At 42.2% G+C, this 26,564-nt stretch overlaps 1 protein-coding gene across 8 annotated transcripts in view; it reads right to left on the bottom strand.

Moving 5' to 3' along the window:
- LOC132383157 (transcription intermediary factor 1-beta-like) overlaps positions 1-26,564 on the bottom strand; it is a 122,988-nt gene that overhangs the window by 32,776 nt on the left and 63,648 nt on the right. For all 8 annotated transcript variants that reach the window (XM_059954023.1, XM_059954024.1, XM_059954025.1 and 5 more), the window contains 3 exons: positions 7,029-7,176; positions 5,011-5,143; positions 1,139-1,255 (listed from right to left, as the gene is read on the bottom strand). In XM_059954023.1, coding sequence (XP_059810006.1) covers positions 1,139-1,255; positions 5,011-5,143; positions 7,029-7,176 — 398 coding nt within the window. The remainder of the gene's footprint in view (positions 1-1,138; positions 1,256-5,010; positions 5,144-7,028; positions 7,177-26,564) is intronic.

Genomic DNA, 26,564 nt, shown 5'->3' with positions numbered 1-26,564 from the left:
AAAACAAGTGACCCCAGCCATTTAGCAATTCATAGACTTCCTGCCTGGTGTCAGTGGTCAAATAACCAGCACTTGTGATGCACACCAGCTGCTCGTACGACCATTCACCACCTGCTCCTGTGGCTTCACATGACCCCGATGGGGGAGGGGACGAAGCAGGTGTTACACCTTGCCACAGGGTGGCCTACAGGCTAGCAGAGGGAAAGAGCGCCTTATACCTCCTTTGATAGACATTTATTACTACCCCACCACCTGTTTACATCCCTGACTTTAAAACCCCACAGTATTAAAATGCAAGATGAAGTTTCTTTTTTCTCTGCTCACCCAATACTACAGACCTTGTTTGACTAAAGTAGTGGGTTACTTTAAAATTCAACAAGTTAACTGAGAAATCAGAAAATATTCAGTCAGAGTAATACAACATGGAAGCAGGCCCATCGAGTTCATGTTGACCACTAACCATCCATTTACACTAACCCTACATTAATCAAATTTTTTAAAATTCTCCCCTGAATTTCATTGACTACCCCCCGATTCTACAACTCACAGAAGGGCAATTTACAGGTGCCAATCACACATCTTTGGGATGAGGGTAAATCAGAGCACCTGGAGGTAATCCATGCAGTCACTGGAAGAATGGGGGAACTTCACGAGATGTCAGGATTAAACCCAGATTCCTAGCACGATGAGGCAGCAGCTCTACAAGCTGTGCCATTGTGTCACCAATTGGTCTCACCATTTATCTCAACCTGCAGATACGATTTAAGAGAACAAGTGCTAACAGGTTATTCAGGTACTTTATATAAAGAGCAACACATTACAGCCTCATCTGTTATCTGCACTTTTTGACAGAGACACTATAAATCCATCACTAATCTGCAGCTCTGTTATACATGAAATTGAACCTAGCGTAACTCCCAGCTGAGACGAGTTATTAGCAAACGGTAATTGGCTGCATAAGCCCTTTTGTATGTTGTTTTATTTTACTCTTGGCTAAGGAAGTTAAGAGCTAAGCCTTTATCAACTCATGGTAAAACTTCTGATGGGACTTATAACCAGGACCGGCAGCTTCTTCAATGGACTTATTCCACTTGAGTAAAAACAATGGTGAACTGCCAGACAAAGCCAGAGAACGCACCTAGTACGGACTTGTTTAGTGGTCACTTGCAGCTGAGTTTTCTTCTCTGTCAACTTTTTCACCAGGTTTTCTAGCGTCATCTTCTGGTTCTTAATAGCTTCCTCGAGAAACTGGTATCTGTAATGCAATACATGCTTCAATGCAGATGTGATTTTTCTTTAATTTAAGCATGTGCAGCAATATACAGTGTAGTTATTCTGTGAAGGACAAAATTTGTTGAAATGAGGTTTTCAACCCTCACATTCAACCTGCTCAGAAAGACTCCTATCAATGACTGCCGTTTGAAATTGATGAAGAACATCACCGTAAAATGTGTTGTTTAATATCACCGACAGACGTCATTAAATTTGTTGTTTTGCAGGAGTACATTGCAATGCATAATAATAAAGACTACCAAATTACAAGAAATAAGAAAATCAAATAAGTAGTGCAAAAAGAGCAAAAACAGAAATAGCGACCTATGTACATGGAGGTCATTGGCCATTCAGAAATGGTACAGGGGAAAAAACTGTTCCTAAAACATTGAGTGTTTGTCTACAGTCTCCTGTACTTTCTACTTGATGGAAACAAGGAGAAGAGGGTACACCCAGGCTGATGGGGTTCCTTGATGACAGATGCTGCCTTTTTGAGGCATCGCCTTGATGCTGAGAAGGCAAGTGCCCACGATGAAGCTGGTGAGCCTACAGCTTCCAATGCTGTGCAGTGGTCACTCCATACCAGATTGTGATGCAACCAGTTGGAATGCTCTTCATAGTACATCTGTAGAAATTGGCAAGAATTATGGTGACATACCAAACTCCTCAAACTCTGAATGAAATGCAACTATTGTTGCACCTTCTCTGTAATTGCAATAATATGTTGGGAACAGGACAGATGTTCAGAGACATTGACACCCAGGAACTGTAAAGTGCTCACCCTTCCCAGTTGATGAGGTTCCGTCGACAGACCCTTTTCCAGAAGTTCAAAATCAATTCCTTGGTCTGACCGATGCTGACAGCAAGGCCCTTGTTGTGACACCACTCAACCAGCTGTCTGTCTCACTCCTGTACCCCTCTTGCTGTTGTTTCAATACAGCAAAACATCTCAGGGTTTTCAGAGCAGTGTTTAATTATACCCAGAAACAATGACATGGCAATCCAAGCTCAGTACAGAATTATGTGTATTAGGGGTCAAATTGGGTGTACGATTCATTAAAGGAAGAGCTTTAATTGAACAAACATCCTGAACCATAATACTTAAAAGTTCAAACTATGTATATGGCCAAGAAACCAGATAAAACTAGTCAAACAGAGTGCTGAGGCTTAGCAATTCACTTGCTGGTGACCCAGGAGGAAGTTCATTCAATGTCAAGATCAGACTAGGTAGGTGGAAGAAGCAAGCACTGATGGAAATTTATCATAAACAGAAGAGATTCTGAAGATGCTGGAAATCTTGAGGAACATGGAGAAAGTCAGCATGTCAGGTGGAATCAATGGAAAGTAAAGAACAGTCAGTGTTTTGGACTGAGAACCTCCATCAGGATTGGAAAGGAAAGGGTGAGAAATCAGAATTAGACGGGAAAGCTGTTTGGTGATAGGTTTGGACAGGTGAGGGGGAGGTGGGTGGATGGGGTAAGGGGAATAAAAGGGAATGGTGGGGGAAGCTGGAAAGGGGTAAAGGACAAAAATGATAGGAGAGGTCAGTGGATCATGGGAGAGAGGAAAGGAGGACTTGCACAGAGTGAGGTGAGGAGGAGGAAAGGGATGAGAGGGGAGATAGAATGGAGAATGGAGAGGGGGTTAATTACCAGAAGATAAAGAAACCCTTCTGGTAAGATGGCAGCGTGGTCGATTGTGGCGACTTCTATGGGGTATAATTGTCTGTTTTAAATGCATTTTAAACAATCACAAGACCCTGCTGAACATTAGAAACTTAAAAGTACTGCAGGTCTACCCCATCAGCGAGTTGCTTGTTGGCAGAGAAACTGAAGGAGCAGACTGTGCTGCTGCCTGCATCAGAGAGGCATCAGAGGAGTTTGCAAAGGCAGTGAGCAGTAGAAGTATCCGCTAAGTTTCTTCTTCCTCTACGTTTTTTAATCCCTGCTCTGTAGGGTACAGTTAGTGCAGTGAGAATGGCTCTAGGAGCTGAGTTTTGTTCTGTGTATGAGATGTGGGAATTCTGAAAGACTTCCAGACTCCAGGATCTGTACCAGGTGCACCGAGATCACGTTAAGGAACTGGAGCTACAGTGAGGTAGCCATCCCTAGGTATCAGGAGCTAGGTAACTGGGTGACTGCCAGGAGAAGGAAGGGAAATGAGGAGCCGGTGCAGAGTGCCTCTGTGGACGTTCTCCTCAATAATAAGTGTACCACTTTGGGGGGGGGGGGGTGATGACCTACTGGGGGGGCTCTGCAGCAACTGGATCTCTGCCACTGTGGCTCAGAGGAGAAGAGAGGTGAAGAGGACTGCAGTGGCGATAAGAGATTCCATAGTCAGAGGAGCAGAGACAAGGTTCTGTGGTTGCGAAAGTGACACCTGGATGCTGTGTTGCTTCTCAGGTGCCAGGTCTAGTTGGCTGCCCGTGACGAGTGATATTCTACAGGGGTCGGTGTTGCAACCGTGTTTTTTTTTACATCTTATGTCAATGACTTGGATGACGGAATTGATGGCATTGGCCAAGCTTAAGGACAATATAAAAGATAGGTAGAGAGGCAGCTAATGCTGAAGATTCACAAAGGACTTAAGACAGTGTATGGTTATGCACTTTGGTAGAAGGAATAAAAAGCATAGACAAAATAGAGAGAAAATACAAAAATCTGAGGAGCAAAGGGATTAACATGTCAGAAGCAGAGCAGTCCTCATTCTGTTCCCGGAGAAAGTTAAGTAATTAAGTGTTATTTACATTCAATGAAGCAAAATACTCTGATTTGTGAAGGCTGGTTGAAAATCAGCTTAACAATGAAATAGTGATGAGTCAGAATAAATGGCGGTAAACTTCTGTTCAGGGTGTAATAGCTGAAACAGATTCAGACCCCTGCAGTGAATAGCATGCTTCAGTGATATGAAACAAGACAATATTGTAGCATTGTCTTGCTGATGAGATAAACTATGTAATTAGACAATACATAGAAACCTATACACGCTTGTTCAGCTGGAAGAAATAACCGGGCATGTATCGTGTACATTAAGAATAACTCTCAAGTGTGTAACCATCACCATTTAAGACTGTTTAATGTCAATTCCTATATACAATGAAATAATTGTACCCTGGATCCAATGCAGCACAAACACACCCCCCCCAACAAAAGATAGAGAATACAATAATAATTTTTAAAAACACAATAAATATAAATACGGAATATAGCTTATTTCCATAGATTGATTGTATATCCACAAGGTGAGACTAGGCTGTATGCAAGGTGACTGATGGAAAATAATAAAGTAATTTTGGAGTTAGTGGGTGAAGGTGTTGATCAGTCTTACTGCTTGGGGAAAGTAACTGTTTTTGAGTCTGGTAGTCCTGGCGTGGCTCCTTACTGATGGGAGTGAGACTAACAGTGCATAGTTGCATAGGATCTTTCATGATACTACAGGCTATTTTCCAACACCTTTCTGCTTATATCCTTGGCGCCAGTGATGCACACTGGGCAGTACCACTATCCATTGTACAGCCTTCCTGTCTGACACAGTGCAGTTACCACACAAAGCAACAATGCAGCTTGTGAGGATACTTTCTACTGCGTACCTGCAGAATAATGTATGCACAGATGTACAAAGTCCAAGACACTTCAGCTTCCTCAGAAAGTAGAGGCATTGGTGAGCTTCAGGACTGACAGCAGAAGACAAATACAGGCAAAAGCAAAACAAATGTTTGCTAATTACAGTAGGTTTTACCTATGATCTTTGTGGGTGAGAAGTTGGCAGTCTCGGCAGGTTAGTGTGTCGCATGTCTCACAAAACAGTTTCAGAGTCTCCTGTCGGTGAATGGAGCAGAAGATCGGTCGCTCACAGTTTGTCCTCCCATCAACTGGATGAATGAAAGCAAACACAATAAGAACATGGAAAAAAATATCAATCTCATATTATCAAAAGTGCAGAACATATTCAAATCAAAACAAACTCTTTTCCTTTACCCACCAAATTCTTCATTTGTGGCAATTTCTGCAAATGGCTTGTTAGTAAAACAAAAAGTGCTGGAAACGGCTAGGGAGCATTGCAGAACAGTGCCATTAAGTTAACTTTTTCCAGAGTAATGAAATTTCATCAGAATTTTCTACGCTTAACATGATCTCAAAAATAAAATTGCTAGGTATCATTTGCCTTTTTAATTATTTGATACATCTGTGCCTGTCTTTCTTTCTCATGTGGTGGACAACTCATATCCCTCTGTACTACATCAGTGGAGTTTACATTCTCTAGAAATGTAGCCTCAGTGGAGTTTAGGAGACTGAGAGGTGATGTCATCAATGCATGCATGATTCTGAGATTTCTTTGCTCTGGTGGGAAAGACTTGAACTAAGGGCATAGCCTCAGGATAAGTGGTCAACCACTGAGAGCATTTATTGTGCCCCCAGTATCTCTTTCAATTCTGCAACTTTTTAGAAATCAAAGATGTAGCCATGGACAGTCACGTGAGCCTTAGCTACACCTGCCTTTATGTTGTCTATGTGGTTTATCATGTGCTCCAAACCTATCCAGGAACCACTCAAGTCTTTTTTGTTATCAGTGCTGCTTCCTTCACCAGCCAGGAACTGCTCATTTTTATCTTTGCTATTACCATTCTAGATGTCCTCACTCACTTGGACCATTTCTAATGATCAGCTCTCTTTTCTGGATCTGTCTTCATTGAATAAGATAAACTATTCACTAATATCTACTATAAACGGAGTTACCTTGATTACACCTCCTTCTGCCCAGTTTTCTGCAAGAATACCATCTCTTTCTCTGTTTCATCTCTGCCACATCTGTTCTCAAGATAAGATTTTCCATTCCTTTTTCAGAAAATGGCTTCTCCTCTACCATAGTTGATGGAGCTCTCACTAGCAGTTCCTCCATTCCCAGACCTGCTCTCACCTTCCACCCCAGCAGCAAAAAAACCAGATAGTACCCCTGGTCCTCATTTTATACCAATTGGCCTCCATACCCAGCATACCACCCTTTACTGTTTCTGCCCGCTGTAGAGAGGTTAGAAAACATTATACCCAAGCCTCCATCCCACTCCCTGTAGAGATCACCCTCTCAGTAACTCCCCAGTCTGCTTATTCTTCCCTGCCCACTGGCAATCTCCTCTGCAATCATGAGGTGCCACACTTAACCCTACACCAACTCTCTCACTATCAAGGACCTAAACAGTCCTTCCAGGTGAGGCAGAGATTCACACGCACCCCCAACCCTAATCTATCACATTTGCTGCCTCGATACAGTAGGGCGAGCGTTAGCAAGGCAACTTTTTTTTTAGTAGACCTGCAACTGGCCATCTTGAGCTCCTTGTTGCACTTCACTTCAACTCCCCATTACCACATTGACCTGTCTGACACTCTTTGCCACGGTGAGGCCAAACTCAAACTGGAAGAACACTAGTCAGTTAGTGTGAAAGGTGAAATATTTAAGTGGAATCTGAGGGAGGGAACTTCTTCATTCAGAGGGTGCTGCGAGTGTGGAACCAGCTGCCTGAGGAAGTAATGGATAGGTACATGGATGAGAGAGGTATGGAGGGCTCTTATGCGAATGCAAGCAGATGAGACTAAGCAGAAAACCAGGCCAGAATGGGCCATTTCTATGCTGTAGTACTCTATGATTCTTAGTCTCGGTTTATTTAAGTGCGAAGGCACTTTATCACATCAAAGGCTGGCTTATTTTGGTCATAAGGACTGGCTAGAAAACACACAAATAAAAGTATTCAAAGATTCTACCTGTAAGCCCTGGATTCTTCTTGCTCATAGTGTGATCCTTTGTGAATTTTACCCTCTGGTGAGCCTCTACACAGGCATCACAGAGCCACTCCGCACACTCCACACAGAAGCTGGAGGACACAGCATTGTCTTCACAGCTGGTACATACCTGCAACAAAAATAATCATTACTTGGGTCAACATCCTTTAATTCGCCACTTCTTCCTCCTCCACAGCACGAATACACTTGCTACACAAACAAATTTTAGATAAGTTCCAGAATTTGGAAGACTCAATATCTGAAAGCTTGCTCACAATATAAACTGCTCATATGGAAGCTGCAATCGTCTTGTAGGTAGGACTGAACATCAAATAGGAGCAGGTTCTAGAACTCTGAAGTAACAAAACCCAAAAAAATGTGGGAACACTTAGCATGTTAGGCAGTAACACAGAAAGAAAAACAAAGTTAATGATCCAGGTCTGAGACCCTTTATTGGGACGGATCCCTTCCATTTTTCCTCAAAGCAAGGCTTGCTGTACCTGATCACAAAATGGATAGAAAGAGGCTTGGTTTAGAGATAACCATGTTGAACAGTTCTGATGAAGATCTCGGACCTAAAATATTAACTGCTTTTTTCCGCCCCACCGGTCTGCTGAGTGTTTCTTGTGTTCCATGTTTTTATCATAGGTATGTATGTATGTATTTATCTATCTATCTATTTATTTGTCTGTTTGTTTATTTATTTATTTAAAAATGTAATGTTTGGATGCTGTTGAGCATCTTAGTCTCACAAGCAAGATCGGTACCAATAATACAGATTGAAGTCTGTACGGTGCAGCTGCACTTAATAGAAATCTGCAATTCCTCGTACACAGTTGGAGTAGTGCAGAGTATGGGCAATGGATTTGCCAGTTTCAGGTTGCTTTGTTTCCTGTGCTCCCATCTCCTTTCAATCCACCTCCAGTCTCTATCATTCTTCCCTTTCTATATCCCACCCCAGCACTTCTCCCTCCTATTTGAACTATGCTGAGGAAGGGCCTTGGCCTGAAACACCAATTGTTTATTCTTCTCCATAGATGCTGCCTGACCTGCCGAGTTCCTCCAGCATTTAGTGTGTTGCTGCTCTGGATTTCCAGCATCAGCAGAATTAAGTGTGTTTATTAATCTGTCTGGATGAGAAATGAAGGAAAGAAGAAACAAAACAATCCTAAATGACACCTAAATATAGTAACATCAAAATTACAGTTAGCAACCTGAAACAGGAACCTCGGCTAGATTTCTCGAACCTAACCTAAGAATGCTGAAACCACTTTTGTTGCCTTAACCACAAGGCTATTCAGATTAATTCAAATAACCTTTGGCAAAGTGCAACCTCTCACACTTCTGCATATCAAACCGCATCTGCCCACACTTCCTCCTTTGACAACTTTCCTATCTGTGACCTTGCTACTTTTTGTGAGTCCACTTGCAAATCATTTATATGCATGCATACATATACCTCCCACACTAGAGGTTCCAGCACAGATGTAATGAAACTACCACCTCTACTCTCCTCTGTCTTCTATGGCCAAGCCAATTTTAAATCCAATCTAACTAGTGTCCACGGATCCCGTGTGAAAAATTGAGAGTACAGTATTAGTATGTTCCTGTTAGAGTAAAATGCAAGGTTAACAGGTTTAGGGAACCATGGTTTTAGGGATATTGAGGCTTTGGTTAAGATGAAGGAGGTACATAGCAGGTATGGGCAGCAAGGAATAAATTAGGTGCTCTAGGAGTAAAAGAAATGTAAAAGAACATTTAAGAGGGAAATCAAGAGGGCTAAAAGAACACGAGGTTCCTTTTGCATAGGAGATAGACAGTCTACAGAACTGCAGCAAAACCATAGTGAGAGCATGGAATTTATCCAGATTACGCAGGGCTTGGTAAGGTGCCCCTTCAGGTCTTGTGCTTGTGGAGGATAGCAAACGTTGTTCCGTTGTTCAAGAATGACGTCCTGAATAAACTGGGAAATTATAGGCAGGTGAGTCTGATATCAGCAGTGGGTAAACTACAATAAAGGCATTCTATGAATATACAAGCACTTGGATAGACAGAGCCTGATTAGGGATAGTTTTGTGCGTACAGGTCGTGTATACCTAAACTTATAGACTTGAGAGGAGGTTATCAGGGAAGTTGATAAAGGAAAGACTGGATATTGTCTAAATGGACTTTAGCAAGGTGGTTGCCTCTTCTACCCCCTTCACTTCTGAGCTGCGGAGCCAGATTTAGTGACAAAGGCATGCTCTCTGCGGTATCCATCTCACCCATAGCCTCCAAAGAAGTATACTGAGGGGTGTATACTCAGCTAGATTTTCAATCTCCCTCCTATATGTTGAATCCAGCTCGGAATCCAAATGGCCAACTCACCATGTATCCACTGGATCTTAACCTTCTGAACAAGTCTCCCATGAAGGACCTCGTCAAATACCTCACTAAAATCCATGTAGACAACATCCACAGTTCTACCTTCATCCATCACCCTTCATCATCAAAAAACTTGCCCAAACTTGACCCACACAAAGCCATCTTAGCTCTCACAATTAGGCCAAAAATTTTTTAAATGCTGGTAATGAGTTATGTTAGAAACATTGGCATATCATTTTTACTATTTAAAATAGATAACCACATGATATACTTTGAAAATAAAAACGCATGGTTTACGATACCCCAATAAAAGGATTGGGAGTCTTGTGAAAGTCAATTGATAAATTAGAACAAGAGTTACAAGGGAGAATGGTAAGAAAGTTTGCAAGCAGGAACAATAATGGACCTAATGTGGTTTGTTTTCAAATCGTGAACTTTCCTATTAATTGATGAAAGAGATAAGCATTATATAGAAATAGGGAAAGTAACAGCCTTGGCATAATTAATCAAATTAGATTCAAGTACAATATGCAAATTCCTCAAGGCTTTAAACTCATGTCACCTGCATACACAAACTAAACGGATAAAGAAATTAAGTAGTAATCACTGGATCTAGTGCCTCAGGAAATAGGAGTTAAAGGTAATTTTGTATCTGCAGTACATTATTGATACCTTTTACCAAGCAGAAACAATTTCAAACAGTACAAAAGTGACACCGGAACATATTTAGCATATTAGCTCAGAAGTACTCAAAATTCTCAAGACCATTTTCCAGGATGTCAACTAATGAAATTCAACTAAAGCGTGAAGCCATACTGAGTCAGTGGGCTTAGGATAATGACTCAGCGCTAGATTAAAAAAAAGAAATTGAATAAATAGTGACAGAAAACTTGATAACTTAAAAACAATAATGAATAACGTAATTTTTAACATAAATGTTTAGACACAATAAAACTATAAAAGCATCCATAAGTAAAGCTCAGGATAAGAATATTTCTTTCTGAGAAACAAAAAAAAGACCTCCAGTAGAAACATTTAACATTTCTATTATTAAAGTCAGATATGAATCTGATTGGTTAATAGCACTGAGCTTTCTAAAGGAAAGTGAGTTTATAAATAACTGAAAATTTTTTATGCCACAATGCTTTTAAATCATTCAGGCTTTGAGAATGCCTAGAAAAAAATATAAAGAACAACAAATCTTCAAGATGTAATGACAGTGATATTTTGGATGACTTACTCTAGCAGCAGTAACAGATAGTGTAGAATCTGTACTGATGTAATGGGCTCAGTTCTGTCACCCGGTATGATTTTTCATATATTACATTTCATGTATGATTTACATTCTCAAATGCCAATATGTGCAAAAAGTATATTTATTATCAAAGTGCACATGTCACCATATACAACCCCTGAGATTCGTTTTCTGGCAGACATACTCAATAAATCCAAGAACCATAATAGAATCAATGAAAGATTGCACCCAACAGGACGGACAAACAATGTGTAAAAGGCAACAAAGTGTGAAAGTACAAAAGAGAAATAATAAATTAGGATTTAAGTTAATGAGGATACTCTCCGTTTGATCACCTGTCACTGTCAGAACAAGTGCAATGGTCGGTCAGATGTGGAATAAAGCTTTGTTTTAAATAAAAACCAATTTCAGGTATGAATTATCTTGGGTGGGTTGTGAGATAAAGATACAGGATTAAAACAGCTTGTAATCACTGTGTACGTGAGCAAAAAACATAGGAGCAGAATTAGGCTATCTGGCCCATCAAGTCTGCTCCGCCATTCAATCACGGCTGATCCTTTTTTATTCTCTTCAACTCCAGTTCCCAGCCTTCTCCCTGAAACTTTTGATGCCATGTCCAATCAAGAACTTATCAATCTCTGCATTAAATACACCCAATGACCTGGCCTCCACAGCTGTATGTAGCAACAAATTCCACAAATTCACCACACTTTGGCGGAAGAAATTTCTCCACATCTGTTTTGAAAAGGCGCCTCTCTATCCTGAGGATGTGCCCTCTAGTCCTAGACTCTGCCACCATGGGAAACATCCTTTCCACATTACTCTGTCCAGGCCTTTCAACATCCGAAAAGTTTCAATGAGATCCCCCCTCATCCTTCTGAATTCCAGCGCGTACAGACCCAGAACCATCAAACGTTCCTCATAAGATAACCCTTTCATTCCTGGAATCATCCTTGTGAACCTCCTCTGGACCCACTCTAATGCCAGCACATCTTTTCTAAGATGAGGGGCCCAAAACTGTTCACAATACTCAAGGTGAGGCCTCACCAATGCCTTAAAAAGACTTAACATCACATTTTTGCTCTTGCATTATAGACCTCTTCAAATGAATGCTAACATGGCATTTGCCTTCCTCACCACCAACTCAACCTGCAAACTGACCTTTAGGGTGTTCTGCACAAGGACTCCCAAGGCCCTCTGCATCTCAGATTCCTGGATTTTCTCCTCATTTAGAAAATAGTCCACACATTTATTTCTACTACCAAAGTGCATGACCATGCATTTTCTATAATTGCATTTCATTTGCCACTTTCTTGCCATTTTCCTAATCTGTCCGAATTCTTCTGCATCCTACCTGCCTGTCCACCAATCTTCATATCATTTGCAAACTTGGCAACAAAGCCATCTATTCCATCATCTAAATCATTTATATACAGCATAAAAAGAAGTGGTCCCAACAACAACCCCTGCAGAACACCACTAGTCACAGACAACCAACCAGAAAAGGATCCTTTTATTCCCACTCACTGCCTTCCTGCCACTCAGCCAAACCTCTAACCACATTAGTAACTTTCCTGAAATACCATAAGCTCTTGACTTGGTAGGCAGCCTCACGTGTGGCACCTTGTCAAAGGCCTTTTGAAACTCCCAATATACAGCATCCACTACAACCCCTTTATCTATCCTATTTGTAGTCTCCTCAAAGAATTCTAACAGGTTGATCAGGCAGGATTTTCCCTGAAGGAAACCATGCTGACTTTGTCCTATTTTGTCCTGTGTCACCAAGTACTCCATTACCTCATCCTTAACAATTGACTCTGAACATCTTCCCAACCACTGAGGTGAGGCTAACTGGTCTATAATTTCCTTTTATGCTGCCTTCCTCCTTTTAAAAGAGTGGAGAGACATTTGCAAATTTCCAGACCTCTGGCACCATGCATTTCTAATGCCACCACAATCTCCAATGCTACCTCTTTCAGAACCCTCGGATGCAGTTCATCTGCTCCCAGTGACTTATGTACCTTTAGGTCTTTCAGCTTTTTGAGCACCTTCTTGATAAAGTTTTAAGGGAATTGGGAAGTCTCAGGCTACATCCACACTATACCGGATAAATCCGTAACCAAAGCTTTTCCTCTTCTTCGTTTTTACCCTCTGTCCACACTAACATGGCGTTTTCATCCCCCAAAACTGGAGCTTTTCAGAAACGCTCTTCAAAGTGTGTAATTTTGAAAATGCTGCTCAGGCAGATCAGTGTGGACAGTGTAACCAGAGACTTCTGAAAACGCTATCAGAAGGCAGCGCGCTATTTCATTGTTTTCTTGAACGCAACCTAACAATTTCAAAACAGACGGCAACGAGACTGAAGCCAGAAGAGTTAGAAATGTACTCACCAAATACTTTGACCCATAACTTACTGAATAAATAAGTATACTCACTTTGCCCTGTTTTCTGTCCTTGCTCGTATGAAGGTGGTTTACCTACTTATGCAAGTACTTCTCTGACAATAGGTGTGTAACGGACTAATTTAACGTTGTATGGAAATACAAGATTACACTGATGCAGACATGTTTTAAACCTTTAACAAGGTGCTTTATTAATGCTACAGAATTAGTCAGATTTTCAATGTTCGTCGTCAATCTGTCTGTGAACTCCCTGTCGGTTGCCTCCGTACGCTCCAGTATTTGTGTTTTTTTTTTAACTTTTAAGTTCTCCTGCGCGAAAGCCAACAGCTGTCTGTCGTTTTAAGTTTTTCTAGTCTGAAACTACACAAACGCTCACTGTTACGGCGAGATTCAACACCAAACATGTCACTTGTTTTCGGTATATGTGTCCTGCGCATGCCCAGTAGGAAGAGATTCGCCAAAATCTCTGTTTCAATGTGGATGGAGATATTTTCAAAAACACATAATGTGGGCGCCTATCGTTTTTACACGAAACCGGTGTTTTCAAAATTATCTAGTGTGGATGTAGCCTAAACTAGCCGGAATGACTATGGATCTGACTGTTCTTTTAAAAGATCAATTTGTCCTGCTGACTCCTTGTCTCACTTGCAGGATGTAACAATCTATACTCTGTTTTCTGATTACCTCGGCCTGATGTTCTTCAACTATTCTTCAAGAATCAACTATGATACTTGTTTCATTACATCGGGTTGATCACCATTGACATTCTCTCCTGTAATAGTACTTGCACCCACTTCTCTTCCTTCACACACGTCAGGCATAGTGCTAGTGTCTTCCACAGTTAACACTGCTGCAAAATACTCATTTAACTTATCAGCCATCTCCTTGTCCCCCTTTATTATTTCTCCTGCCTCATTTTCTTCTGGCCCACTCTCATTTCTCCTTTATTTTTAACATACTTGAAAAACCTTCTACTATCAACCCTGATATTATTTGCTAGCTTGCTTTCATATTTCATCTTCACCTTTCTAATGTTTTAAGTTGCTCTCTGTAGGCTTTTAAAAGCTTCCCAATCCTCTACCTTCTCGCTAATTTTTGCTTTGTTGTATGCCCTTTCTTTTGTTTTTACAACGGCTTCAACTTCCCTTGTCAGACATGGTTGTACTATTTACCATTTGAATATTTCTACATTTTTGAAATAAAAGTGTCCTGCACCTTCCTCATTGTTCCCACACACACCTGCCGGCAGCTCCTTCCAAATTACTTTGGCCAGCTCCTCTCTCATACCAATGTAATTTACCTTACTCCACTAACCAGCCTTTACTTTCTCTCTGCCAAATTTCAAGTTGAACTCGAATCATATTGTGATCACTGGTTTTTGAAGGTACTTTTACCTCAAACTCCCCAATTGTTTCCCCAATCCAGTATAGCTGATCCCCCTAGTAGGCTCAACTACAAACTGCTCTAAAAACCTCATCTCTAAGGCATTCAACAAACTCACTCTTTTGATATCTGTTACCAACATGATTTTTCCCCAATCAAACTGCATGTTAAAATCTCCCATAACCACCAGAACAATGCCCTATCTCCTGTTGTAACCTGTGGTCCACCTCGCAGCCACTGTTGGGATGCTTGTATATAACTGCCATCATCGTCCTTTTACCCTTGCAGTTTCTTAAGTCAACTCACAAAGATTCAATATCTTCTGATCCTATGACACATCTTTATTTCTTTTTCAGTATCTTCATTAATTTCTTACATAAAACTACTCAGGGTACAGTAAGATATATAAAAAATATTGATTACAATATATTGAAATCATAGATGAAGTGTAATTATCCCATATCTATATAGATTAAATTTAAACATGAAATTTAAAATAATTAAGTTTATTATAAAAAATCTAAACCCACTACCAGAGGAAAAGAAAACAGCTGTTTGGTTAAATAAAAAGAAAAGGAAAAAAATTCTTAAAATATAGTACAAACCCCATTTCCAGAAAAGTTGGGATATTTTCCAAAATACAATAAAAACAAAAATCTCTGATATGTTAATTCACGTGAACCCTTATTTAACTAACAAAAGTAGAAAGATTTTCAATAGTTTTACTGACCAACTTAATTGTATTTTGTAAATATACACAAATTTAGAATTTGATGGCTACAACACACTCAACAAAAGTTGGGACAGAGGCATGTTTACCATTGTGTTACATCACCTTTCCTTTTAATAACACTTTTTAATCGTTTTGGAACTGAGGATACTAATTGTAGTAGATTTGCAATTGGAAATTTTGTCCATTCTTGCTTGATATAAGACTTCAGCTGCTCAACAGTACGTGGTCTCCATTTGTCTGATTCTCCTCTTCATGATGCACCATACATTTTCAATAGGAGATAGATCTGGACTGGCAGCAGGCCCGTCAAGCACACGCACTCTGTGTCTACAAAGCCACTCTGTTGTAGCCCATGCAGAACGTGGTCTGGCATTGTCCTGCTGAAATAAGCATGGACGAACCGGGAAGAGACGTCGCCTTGATCAGAATCAGAATCAGACTTTAATCGCCAAGTACCTGTGCACATACAAGGAATTTACTTCCGGCAGATGTTGTCTCTCTGCTCATAACAATAATAATGATAAATATAAATGAAAATATAGATTATACATACAAGTAACGCAATCCAAGTAATAGTTAGCCTACAGTTAACCGGCAGTTAACTGTTCAGCAAAGTGACCGCAGTAGGGAAAAATCTTCTCCAGTGCCTATTAGTCTTAGTCTGGAAGGATCTGAAGCGCCTACCAGACGGAAGCAGTTCAAACGGTCCGTGCGCAGGATGGAAGGAATCTCTCCAAAATCCTAATATATGCCTCAATGATACCTTCACATACATGCAACTCACCCATGTCATGGGCACTGATGCACCTCCATACTATCACAGATGCTGGCTTTTGCACCTTTTGCTGATAACAATCAGGATGGTTGCTTTCATCGTTGGCACAGAGAACTCGATGCCCGTTTTTTCCAAAAACTAGCAGAAATATGGGCTCATCTGACCACAGCACATGGTTCCACAGTCTTTCAGTCCATCTGAGATGAGCTCGGGCCCAGAGAACTCACCGGCGTTTCTGCATAGAATTGATGTATGGCTTCCTCCTGGATGCAGCAACAGACTGTGTTCATTGACAATGGTTTTCCGAAGTACTCCCGAGCCCAGGTGGCTATAATTGTCACAGTAGCATGACGGCTTCTTAGGCAGAGCTGCCTGACGGCTCGAAGATCATGTTCATTCAACAGTGGTTTCCGACCTTGCCGATTAGGCACTGAGATGTCTCTGAATTCTCTGAATCTTTTCACATTATGTACTGTATATGTTGAAAGACCTAAATTCTCTGCAACCTTGCGTTGGGAAATGTTCCTTTTGAACTGACTAACAATTCTCTCACGAATATTGGCACAAAGGGGTGAGCCACAACCCATCCTTGCTTGCCAAGACTCAGTCTTTGATGGACGCTACTTTTATACCCAGTCATGTTACCTCACCTGCTACTAATTAGCCTGCTTAATGTGGACTCGTCCAAACCGGTGTTACTTGAATATCCTGTGCACTTTTCAATCTTATTTTAACTCTGTCCCAACTTTTGTTGAGTGTGTTGCAGCCATCAAATTCTAAATTTGTGTATATTTACAAAATACAATTAAGTTGGTCAGTAAAACTATTGAAAATCTTTTCTTTGTACTTTTGTCAGTTAAATAAGGGTTCACGTGAGTTAACATAGCACAGATGTTTGCTTTTATTGCATTTTGGAAAATATCCCAATATTTTCTGGAAATGGGGTTTGCAAAACATATTACTAGCCAACATCTGTGCTTGATAGCAAATCAAAGATTTTGAAGGTAATTCAAAAAAGGTCCCCACAATGTTAAAAAATCTTGTCTAGGTTCAGAAATTGAACAGCGAATCTTCTCTAAGTTTAAACGTGACATAACATCATGTAACCAATGAGTATGAGTAGGCAGTGGCATCCTTCCACTTAAGCAACAATGCCCTCCTGGCTATAAGAGAAATAAAGGCCAAAATATGCAAATCGAAAATAATATAATTTCCTCCAACAATACCAAATAAGGGAGTCAAAGGATTAGGTTTAAAATTTAATTTAAAAAGCAGTGAAAAAGTTTGAAATACTTCCTCCCAATATTTTTCAAGACTCAGACAAGTCCAAAACATATGGATTAGTGAAGCCTCTCCGTTATTCTCCATCTATCACAAGAGGGAGATATATCCAAATAAAAACCAGACAGCTCATCTTTAGACATATGAGCTATGAACCACTTTAAATTGTAGAAGAAAATGATGAGCACATAACGACAAGGTATTAATCAACTTGAAAATATCATTCCGTGGCCTCAGAAATTGAAATCTGTAAATCTTGTTCCCAAAGCTTTTTAATTTTATATAAAGGAATATTTCTCATTCCCAACAACATACCAGGAATATTAGATATAGATGCATTATAGAAGGGTTTCAAATTAAACATTATATCAAGAAAATTTTTATCTGAACCTTTAGGAAATGTATGTACTTGAGAACGCAAAAAGTCTCTAACCTGTAAATATCAAAAAAAAAGTGTGTTCTCGGTAGACTACACTTAACTAACAGTTGTTCAAATTAAGAGAGACTATCGCCAACAAACAATTCATGAAAACATTTATTACCCAATCTATTCCACTCTTTAAAAGCTACATCAGACATAGGTTTAAAAAAATCATTAGAAAAAAATGGGACTGGAAAGAGAAAAACTCAATAAACCAAAATATTTTCCAAATTCTACCCAAATACTCAAAGTGTGTTTAACTACAAAATTATTAGTTAAATTACCTAAAGAAATTGAGGATCTGAGAAGAGAAATGATAGAAAATTTATTAACAGAGTTAGCTTCTAAAGAAAGCCAGACCATACAGTCCTCTTGATTAATATAATATTGTGGCGACCCACTTCCCAGCGCACTCGAACCGGCTCACAAAGTGGCACGCGCCGGCATTGAGGCTAGTCCCAAAAAGGGCGCCAAGTCTGCTTCACCAGCAAGGGGAAAAGCCAGCACGCGGGACAGGACAGTGAATATGCACTCATAGCATTCCCAACCGGGGAGGGCGGGATCAGGAAGGCTTTAAAGTGAGGCCGCGAAGTTTGAATAAACCTCTTTTGCAACTGCAGCTCACCGACTACGTGTCATTATTTCAGCGCTGCGTGTAGCACACCGCTACTATTGGTGATCCCGACGGCCCAAACAATATTTGGACCGGACATGAACTTCTGTTCATGCAGTTTCTTTAAAACTGCCAAGCTTCTGGACGCTGCGACCTCACCTATGGTTCCAGCAAGCAGAAGCCCAATTCCACATTCGGCAGATAACCTCAGATTCCACACGTTACTACTACGTGGTGAGCTCCCTCGACCAGGAGACAGCCGCCCAGGTTGAGGAGTTCATACAGTCGCCCCCGGAGGACGGCAAATACACAGAATTCAAAGCCCTGCTCATAAGGACTTCCAGACTCTCACGGCGCGAGCAAGCTGCCCGCTTACTGCAGCTGGTTGGTTTGGGAGACAGGCCGCCATCGGCTTTGATGAACGAGATGCTGTCCCTGGCTGGAGGACACAAGCCCTGCCTCATGTTTGAGCATGTTTGTCCTGGAGCAGCTGCCCGAGGACATACACCTGCTGCTGTCCGACGCAGATTTCAGCGACCACCAGAAGGTGGCGGCCCGGGCAGACATGCTGTAGAAAGCCAAGGAGAGTGGGACGTCCATCGCACAGATTACCAGGCCACGCTCCCGGCAGCAGACCAGACCAGACCTAGCTGCAGAGCCCACTAACCCCAGAGGCAGGGGTGAGGAGACCAATAAACAATGGTGCTTCTACCACCAGCGGTGGGGCACAGAAGCCCGCTGCTGTAGCCCGCCCTGCAAGTTCCCGGGAAACGCCAGGGCCAGTAGCCGCTGATGGCTACTGCGGCTGGCTATCAGGATAGCTCCGGTATGTCTGAGACAAGCAGTCGGGATGCCGCTTTTTGGTCGACACCGGAGCCGAGATCAGCGTCTTACCTCCAACGAGTTACAACACCCGTAACAGAGAACTGGGTCCCACCCTGAGGGCCGCGAACGGCAGCCTATGGCACCCATATGCACGTACAGTTCAGCTACAGTTCGGCTCCAGCCAATTCACGTGGGACTTCACATTGGCTGCAGTAGCCCAACCGCTCCTGGGAGCGGATTTTTTGCAAGCTCACAGCCTACTAGTTGACCTGCAAGGGAGGAGACTGGCCCACGCCGAGACTTTTCAAACGTTCTCCCCGGGTGAAGCCCAGTTGCCGGCCCCACAACTAGACTCCATTACGCTGTACGACGACACCAGAGCCCTGGCGGATTTCCCATCGGTTCTGGAACTGCAGTTCACGGCAGCCATGCCCAGACACGGCGTACAGCACCATATCCCGACACAGGGACCACCCCTCCACGCCCGTGCTCGGAGGCTTTCCCCCGGACAAGCTCCAACTGGCGAAGGAGGAGATCAAGAGGATGGAGGAATTAGGGATCATATAGCGGTCCGACAGCCCATGGGCCTACCCCCTGCACATGGTGCCCAAAGCAACAAGGGGCTGGAGACCATGTGGCAACTACCGCAGGCTGAACGAGGCTACAACACTGGACCGCTACCCTGTGCTGCACATTCAGGACTTTGCAGCAAACCTGCACGGTACACGGATCTTCTCCAAGGTAGACCTCGTCCGGGGATACCATCAAATCCGGATGCATCCGGACGACGTCCCCAAAACAGCATTCATCACCCCGTTCGGCCTTTTCGAATTTCGAATTCCTCAGCATGCCGCTCGACCTAAAGAATGCCGCACAGATGTTCCAGCAGTTAATGGACGCGGTGGGACGCGAACTGGACTTCGCTTTCATCTATTTGGACGACATCCTTATTGCCCGCAGTAGTCGTCAGGAGCATCTGTCCCACCTCCGTCAACTCTATGCCCGACTGAGTGAATATGGCCTAACAATCAACCCGGCCAAATGCCAGTTCGGGCTCAACACAATTGACTTCTTGGGCCACAGGATTACTAAAGATGGGGCAACTCCTCTGCCCGCCAAGGTAGATGCGGTCCACTATTTCCCCCTACCCAACACAATCAAAGGCCTTCAGGAATTCGTGGGTATGGTGAATTTCTACCACCGCTTCCTCCCCTCAGCAGCCCGAATCATGCGCCCCCTTTTCGCCCTTATGTCGGGTAAAGGCAAGGACATTACCTGGGGCGAGGAGTCCGCCGCCGCTTTCGTTAAAACCAAAGAAGCCTTGGCAAACACCACGATGCTAGTGCACCCCAGAACGAACGTCCCTACCGCCCTCACAGTGGATGCATCTAACACGGCAGTCGGTGGAGTGCTAGAACAACTCATCGAGGGTCGCTGGCGACTCCTGGTGTTTTTCAGCATTCACCTACGACCACCCAAGCTCAAATACAGAGCTTTCGGGAACTGTTGGCGCTATACCTGACAATCCGGCATTTCAGGTACTTCTTAGAAGGTAGGCCCTTCACCGCGTTCACGGACCACAAACCATTTACCTTTGCGATCACGAAAGCATCCGACCGCTGGTCGTCCCGCCAGCAACGACATCTGTCCTACATCTCCGAATACACGACGGATGTCCGGCATGTCTCGGGAAAGGACAATGTCGTGGTGGACGCTCTCTCCCGCCCTTACATCCAAGCCCTATCCCATGGGGTAGACTATGAAGCGCTGGCGGAGGCGCAGGAGGCAGATGAGGAGATCCCTAGTTACAGGACTGCAGTCTCCGGTTTGCAGCTCCAGGACCTCCTTGTAGGCCCAGGTGAGAGGACCCTACTGTGTGACGTAACCACCGGCCAACCCCGCCCCATCGTCCCGGCAGCAGCGCGTTTTCAACTCCATTCACAACTTAGCTCACCCCTCCATCAGGACAACCGTCTGGATGGTAGCCAACTGGTTCGTTTGGCACGGACTCCGCAAGGTCAGTGAACGGGCCAAAACATGCATGCACTGCCAGACGGCCAAGGTGCAGCGGCACACTAAAGCCCCACCGCAGCAGTTCCACCCCACCCGCCGGCGTTTCAACCACATTCATGCGGATATTGTGGCCACCCTGCCAGTGTCGCGAAGAGCGCGGAACCTCCTGACTATCGTACACTGGTTCACAAGACGGTCAGAGGCTGTCCCGCTCACTGACACCACCTCTGAATCCTGTGCCCAAGCACTAATCGCAACCTGTGTATCTTACTTTGGTGTACCGGCTCAGATTACCTCCGAAGAGGCGCCCTGTTTACCTCCAGCCTGTGGTCAGCTATGGCCAGCCTTTTGGGGACACAGCTGCACCACACAACTGCCTACCACCCACAGTCGAACGGACTGGTGGAGCGTTTGCACCGTCACCTGAAGACGGCTCTCAAGGCCCGGCTCAAAGGGCCTAACTGGGTGGAGAAGCTTCCCTTGGTCCTGCTCAGAATCCGCACGACGCCCAAAGAGGATCTGCACACCTTGTTGGCTGAGTTGGTGTACGGCACACCCCTGGTCGTCCCAGGAGAGTTCATACCAGCCCCAAGGGGGCAAAAGGAAGAACCCGCAACAGTCCTGGACAGACTACGCGAGAGGCTTAGTAACCTGGCCCCCATAACCACTTCACAGCATGGGCAGAACCCGACCTGCATACCCAAAGACCTGCAGAACTGTAAGTTCTGACGAGGGGCCGTTTACGGTGATCAGAAACAACGGGTCCACATTCATGCTGGACATTAGGGGGAAAGAGGAGGTTTTCACAGTGGACCAACTCAAACCGGCCCATGTGGACTTGGCACAGCTGGTCGAGATTCGGGTACTGCGGCGCAGAGGCAGACTTCCCAGAGTCCGACCCAGACTGAGGACAATTGGGGGGTGTATCGCCGGTTCTGGGGGAGGTTTATGTGGCGACCCACTTCCCAGCGCACTCGAACCGGCTCACGAAGTAGCGTGCGCCGGCACTGAGGCCAGTCTCAAAAAGGGCGCCAAGTCTGCTTCACCAGCAAGGGGAAAAGCCCGCGCGTGGGACGGGACTGTGAATATGAGCCCCCTACAGCATTCCCACCCGGGGAGGGCGGGATCAGGAAGGCTTTAAAAGCGAGGCCGCGAAGTTTGAATAAACCTCTTTTGCTACTGCAGCTCACCGACTACGTGTCGTTATTCCGGTGCTGCGTGTAGCACACTGCTACAATATAACCAAATCGTAAGATTCCGTATATTGACTGCCCAGTTATAAAACCTAAAATTGGGTAAGGCTAAACCTCTATTCTTTTTAGCTTTTTGAAGATGAACTTTATTTAATCAAGAAATTTTATTATTCCATATATAAGAAAATATAATAGAATCCAAAGAATCAAAAAAGGATTTAGGAATAAAAACAGGTATGGCCCAAAATAAATATAAAAATTTAAGCAAAATATTTATTTTAATAGAATTGATTTGGCCAATCAATGATAAAGAGAGGGGTGACTAACTTAATAATACCTTCTTAACATAATTTAGAAGTGTACAAAAATTGTCTTTAAAAAGGAATTTATAATTCCTAGTGATTGTTACGCCCAAATAAGTAAAATGATTTCTTACAATTTTAAAAGGAAGGTTAGCATTAACCCAGTACCAAATTATTCAAAGGAAAAAGTTCACTCTTATGAAAGTTAAATTTATATCCTGAAAACTGACTGAAGCTACAGAGTAAAGAAGGTAAAGAAGACTCCACATTAGAAATGTAGAGCAAAAGGTTATCAGCATAATGTGAAACTTTGTGGGTAATACCCTCCTTAAAATACCAGTGATATCATTAGATTCCTGGAAAGCAATAGCTAAGGGTTCTAAAACCAAATCAAAAAGCAAAGGACTCAAAGGGCAACCTTCTCTAGTTCCACGATGAAGTTTAAATTGTTTAGAGTACTAAGAGTTACTAAGAACCTAAGTGGAGGGAGATAAATAAAGTAATTTAATCCATTGAATAAAATCAGGCCCAAAGTTATATTTTTCTAAAGTTTTAAATAGATAATTCCATTCAACCTGATCAAAGGGTTTCTCAGCATCTGAGGATATCACACATTCCAAAAATGACAAATATTAAAGTGGGAGTATAGATTTTTGATAAATCCAGTCTGATCATCAGAGATAAGATGGCAAAATATTTTCAATCCTACGAGTCAAAAGTTTAGATAAAATTTTAATACCAACATTAAGTAAGGAAATAGGTCTATACGAAGAGCATTCAATCGAGTCATTTTTTTAAAGAATAAGCGACATAGGGGCTTCATAAAAAGATTGTGGTAACTTATCTAATTTAAATAGAATCAGAAAGGACTGAATATAAACGGGGTATAAGCAAAGAGGAATAAGTTTTATAAAACTCTCCAGAAAATCCATCAGGATCCGGAGCCTTCCCCGAGTGCAACGAGTGAACATAAGAAATAGGTTGATCCAACAATTTTCAAATATCATCAGAAAGTGTAGGAATGTTTAATCAATCTAAAAAGTTATTCATTAGAGTATTAACTTTAGGAGGATCAGAACTATAAAGTTTTGAGAAAAATTTTCTAAAAGCATCATTTATTTTTGTAAATGATCAGATGTTTTATCACTATGAGCTTTACAAACTTCTTTAATTTGACATTAAACTATAAAGGCCTTTAATTGGTTAGCTAATAGTTTACCCGTTTTTTCTCCATGAATATAGAACTGACTTATCTTTTAAAAGTTGCATTTCAATTGGATAAGTTAAAAGCAGATCGTATTTAGTTTTAATTTCAACACATTTTTTTATATATAAAACAGGATCAGGAGCCAAAGCATATTTTTGGTCTAATTGTTTCAACTGATTGGCTAATTCAACCTCTAATATAAGCCTTAAAAGCATCCCATAAAGTAAGAATAATTTGTCTCTCCAAAAATTTTTTTAAAATCTTTATCTGATTACAAAGCTGGATTAAAACACCAGAATCGGTTTATTTGGGAGACACCCTGATAAAAACACAGGAGTATGATCTGAAACAGCAATTTCTTTATATTCACAGGATCGAACCAATGGAATCAATTGGCTATCAACCGAAAAAAAAAATCAACCCTGGAATTCGAATGATGAACATGCGAAAAAAAATGAGTACTCTTTATCTGTTGGATGCAAAAAAACACTAAACATCAACAATATCACATTTCATTAGAAAAGATTGGATAAAGGAGGCAGATCAACTACAAGTCAATCACTTAGAAGAATGATCTAAAACAGGATCTAAATAGCAGTTGAAGTCTCCTCCTAACACCAAAGAATATAAACTTAAGTATGGTAAAAGCAAAAAATAAAGTTCAAAAAAGCCTGGATCATCTATATTTGGGGTATATAAAAGAGCAAAAACCATTAATTATCTATTTCCCTGACACAATAACAAAGGACCATTCGTATCAGACACTACATTATGTTGAATGATAGAAAATGAATTGTCTATAAGGATCGAAACTCCTCTTGCCTTAGCCTGAAAGGAGGAATGGGAATGATACACCTTTCCAACGGCTGAAAAGAAGTAAATTATCACATTTACGAACATGTGTTTCTTGTAAAAAAAAATGGAGACATTCAATTTCTTAATATAATTAAATATCTTATTACGTTTCACAGGATGGTTTAATCTTTTCACATTAAAACTAAGTCAATTAATTGCACGATCCATTTTAAATATTACTTAAAAGAAGTTAGAATAAAAACCGCAGAAGTATATATTAAATCCAGACAATGAGCTTTAAGATAGAGTAAACAAGCAACAAATGAAGCTAACAGAACCAAACAGCTGATGGAGAAAAAGAAAACCACCCCCTACCCCCTGCCCAAAGAGAGAAAGTCAACCAAAGGGCAGTCAACAACTAAAGCTATCATTTTCTTGCCAAAACAAACCACTGGTTGAGCTCCAAAAAAATTTGTCAAGGCTAAACTGCATTCCAAAAGGCATAACAAAAAAGAGCAAAATTAAACATATTTAAAAAACCTCATAGAAAATTATAGTATAAAAACAGAAAGAAATATGAAAGTTCAAAACATATCAACTTAGAAAGTATTAACTCAAAGAAAACTTACTAACATTAAATCATAAATTTTCTAAACAAGGGAATAAAAGTCCAAAAAAAATTAGATTCGATGGGATACCAAAAGTTAAAAAAAGACAATTGTTCATAAAAGAAAGTAATGAACAGTTAGACTGCTGATTCCAAAAAAAAAGGATCCATCAAGCAAACACAACATAAACTTGTGTACACACAAAATGCTGGTAGAACACAGCAGGCCAGGCAGCATCTATAGGGAGAAGCGCTGTCGACGTTTCGGGCGAAGACCCTTCATCAGGAGTAACCGAGAGGAAAGACAGTAAGAGATTTGAAAGTAGTTGGGGGAGGGGGAAATGCAAAAGGATGAAGCCAAGAGCTGGAAAGGTGATTGGCCAAAGTGATACAGAGCTGAAGAAGGGAAAGGATCATGGGACGGGAGGCCTCAGGAGAAAGAAAGGAGGGGGTGAGCACCAGAGGGAGATAGATAGAGAACAGGCAAACAACTAAATATGTCAGGGATGGGGTAAGAAGTGGAGGAGGGGCATTAACGGAAGTTAGAGAAGTCAATGTTCATGCCATCAGGTTAGAGGCTACCCAGCCGGTATATAAGGTTCTTCCAGCTTGAGTTTGGATTCAGTTCGACAGTAGAGGAGGCCATGGATAGACATATCAGAATGGGAATGGGACGTGGAATTAAAATGTGTGGCCACTGGGAGATCCTGCTTTTTCTGGCAGACCGAGCATAGGTGTTCAGCGAAACGATCTCCCAGTCTGCGTCGGGTCTCACCAATATATAAAAGGCCACACCGGGAGCACTGGACGCAGTACACCACACCAGCCGACTCACAGGTAAAGTGTCGCCTCACCTGGAAGGACTGTCTGGGGCCCTGAATGGTGGTGAAGGAGGAAGTATAAGGGCAGGTGTAGCACTTGTTCCATTTACAAGTTCCGGGAGGGAGATCGGTGGGAAGGGATGGGGGGGGACGACTGGACAAGGGAGTCGCATAGGGAGCGATCCCTGCGTAAAGCAGAGGTGGGGGGGAGGAAAAAATGTGTTTGGTAGTGGGATCCTGTTGGAGGTGGCAGAAGTTATAGAGAATTATATGTTGGACCTGGAGGCTGGTGGCATGGTAGGTAAGGACAACGGGAACCATATCCTGAGTGGGGTGGCGGGCGGATGGGGTGAGGGCAGATGTGCGGGAAATGGGAGAGATGCGTTTGAGAGCAGAGTTGATGGTGGAGGAAGGGAAGCCCCTTTTGTTTAAAAAAGGAAGACATCTCCTTCGTCCTGGAATGAAAAGCCTCATCCTGAGAGCAGATGCGGCGGAGACGGAGGAATTGTGAGAAAGGGATAGCCTTTT

The sequence above is a fragment of the Hypanus sabinus genome, chromosome 29, assembly GCF_030144855.1.
Source record: "Hypanus sabinus isolate sHypSab1 chromosome 29, sHypSab1.hap1, whole genome shotgun sequence".
NCBI classification, from domain to species: Eukaryota; Metazoa; Chordata; class Chondrichthyes; order Myliobatiformes; family Dasyatidae; genus Hypanus; species Hypanus sabinus.
This window is presented reverse-complemented; position numbering and strand designations above follow the sequence as displayed.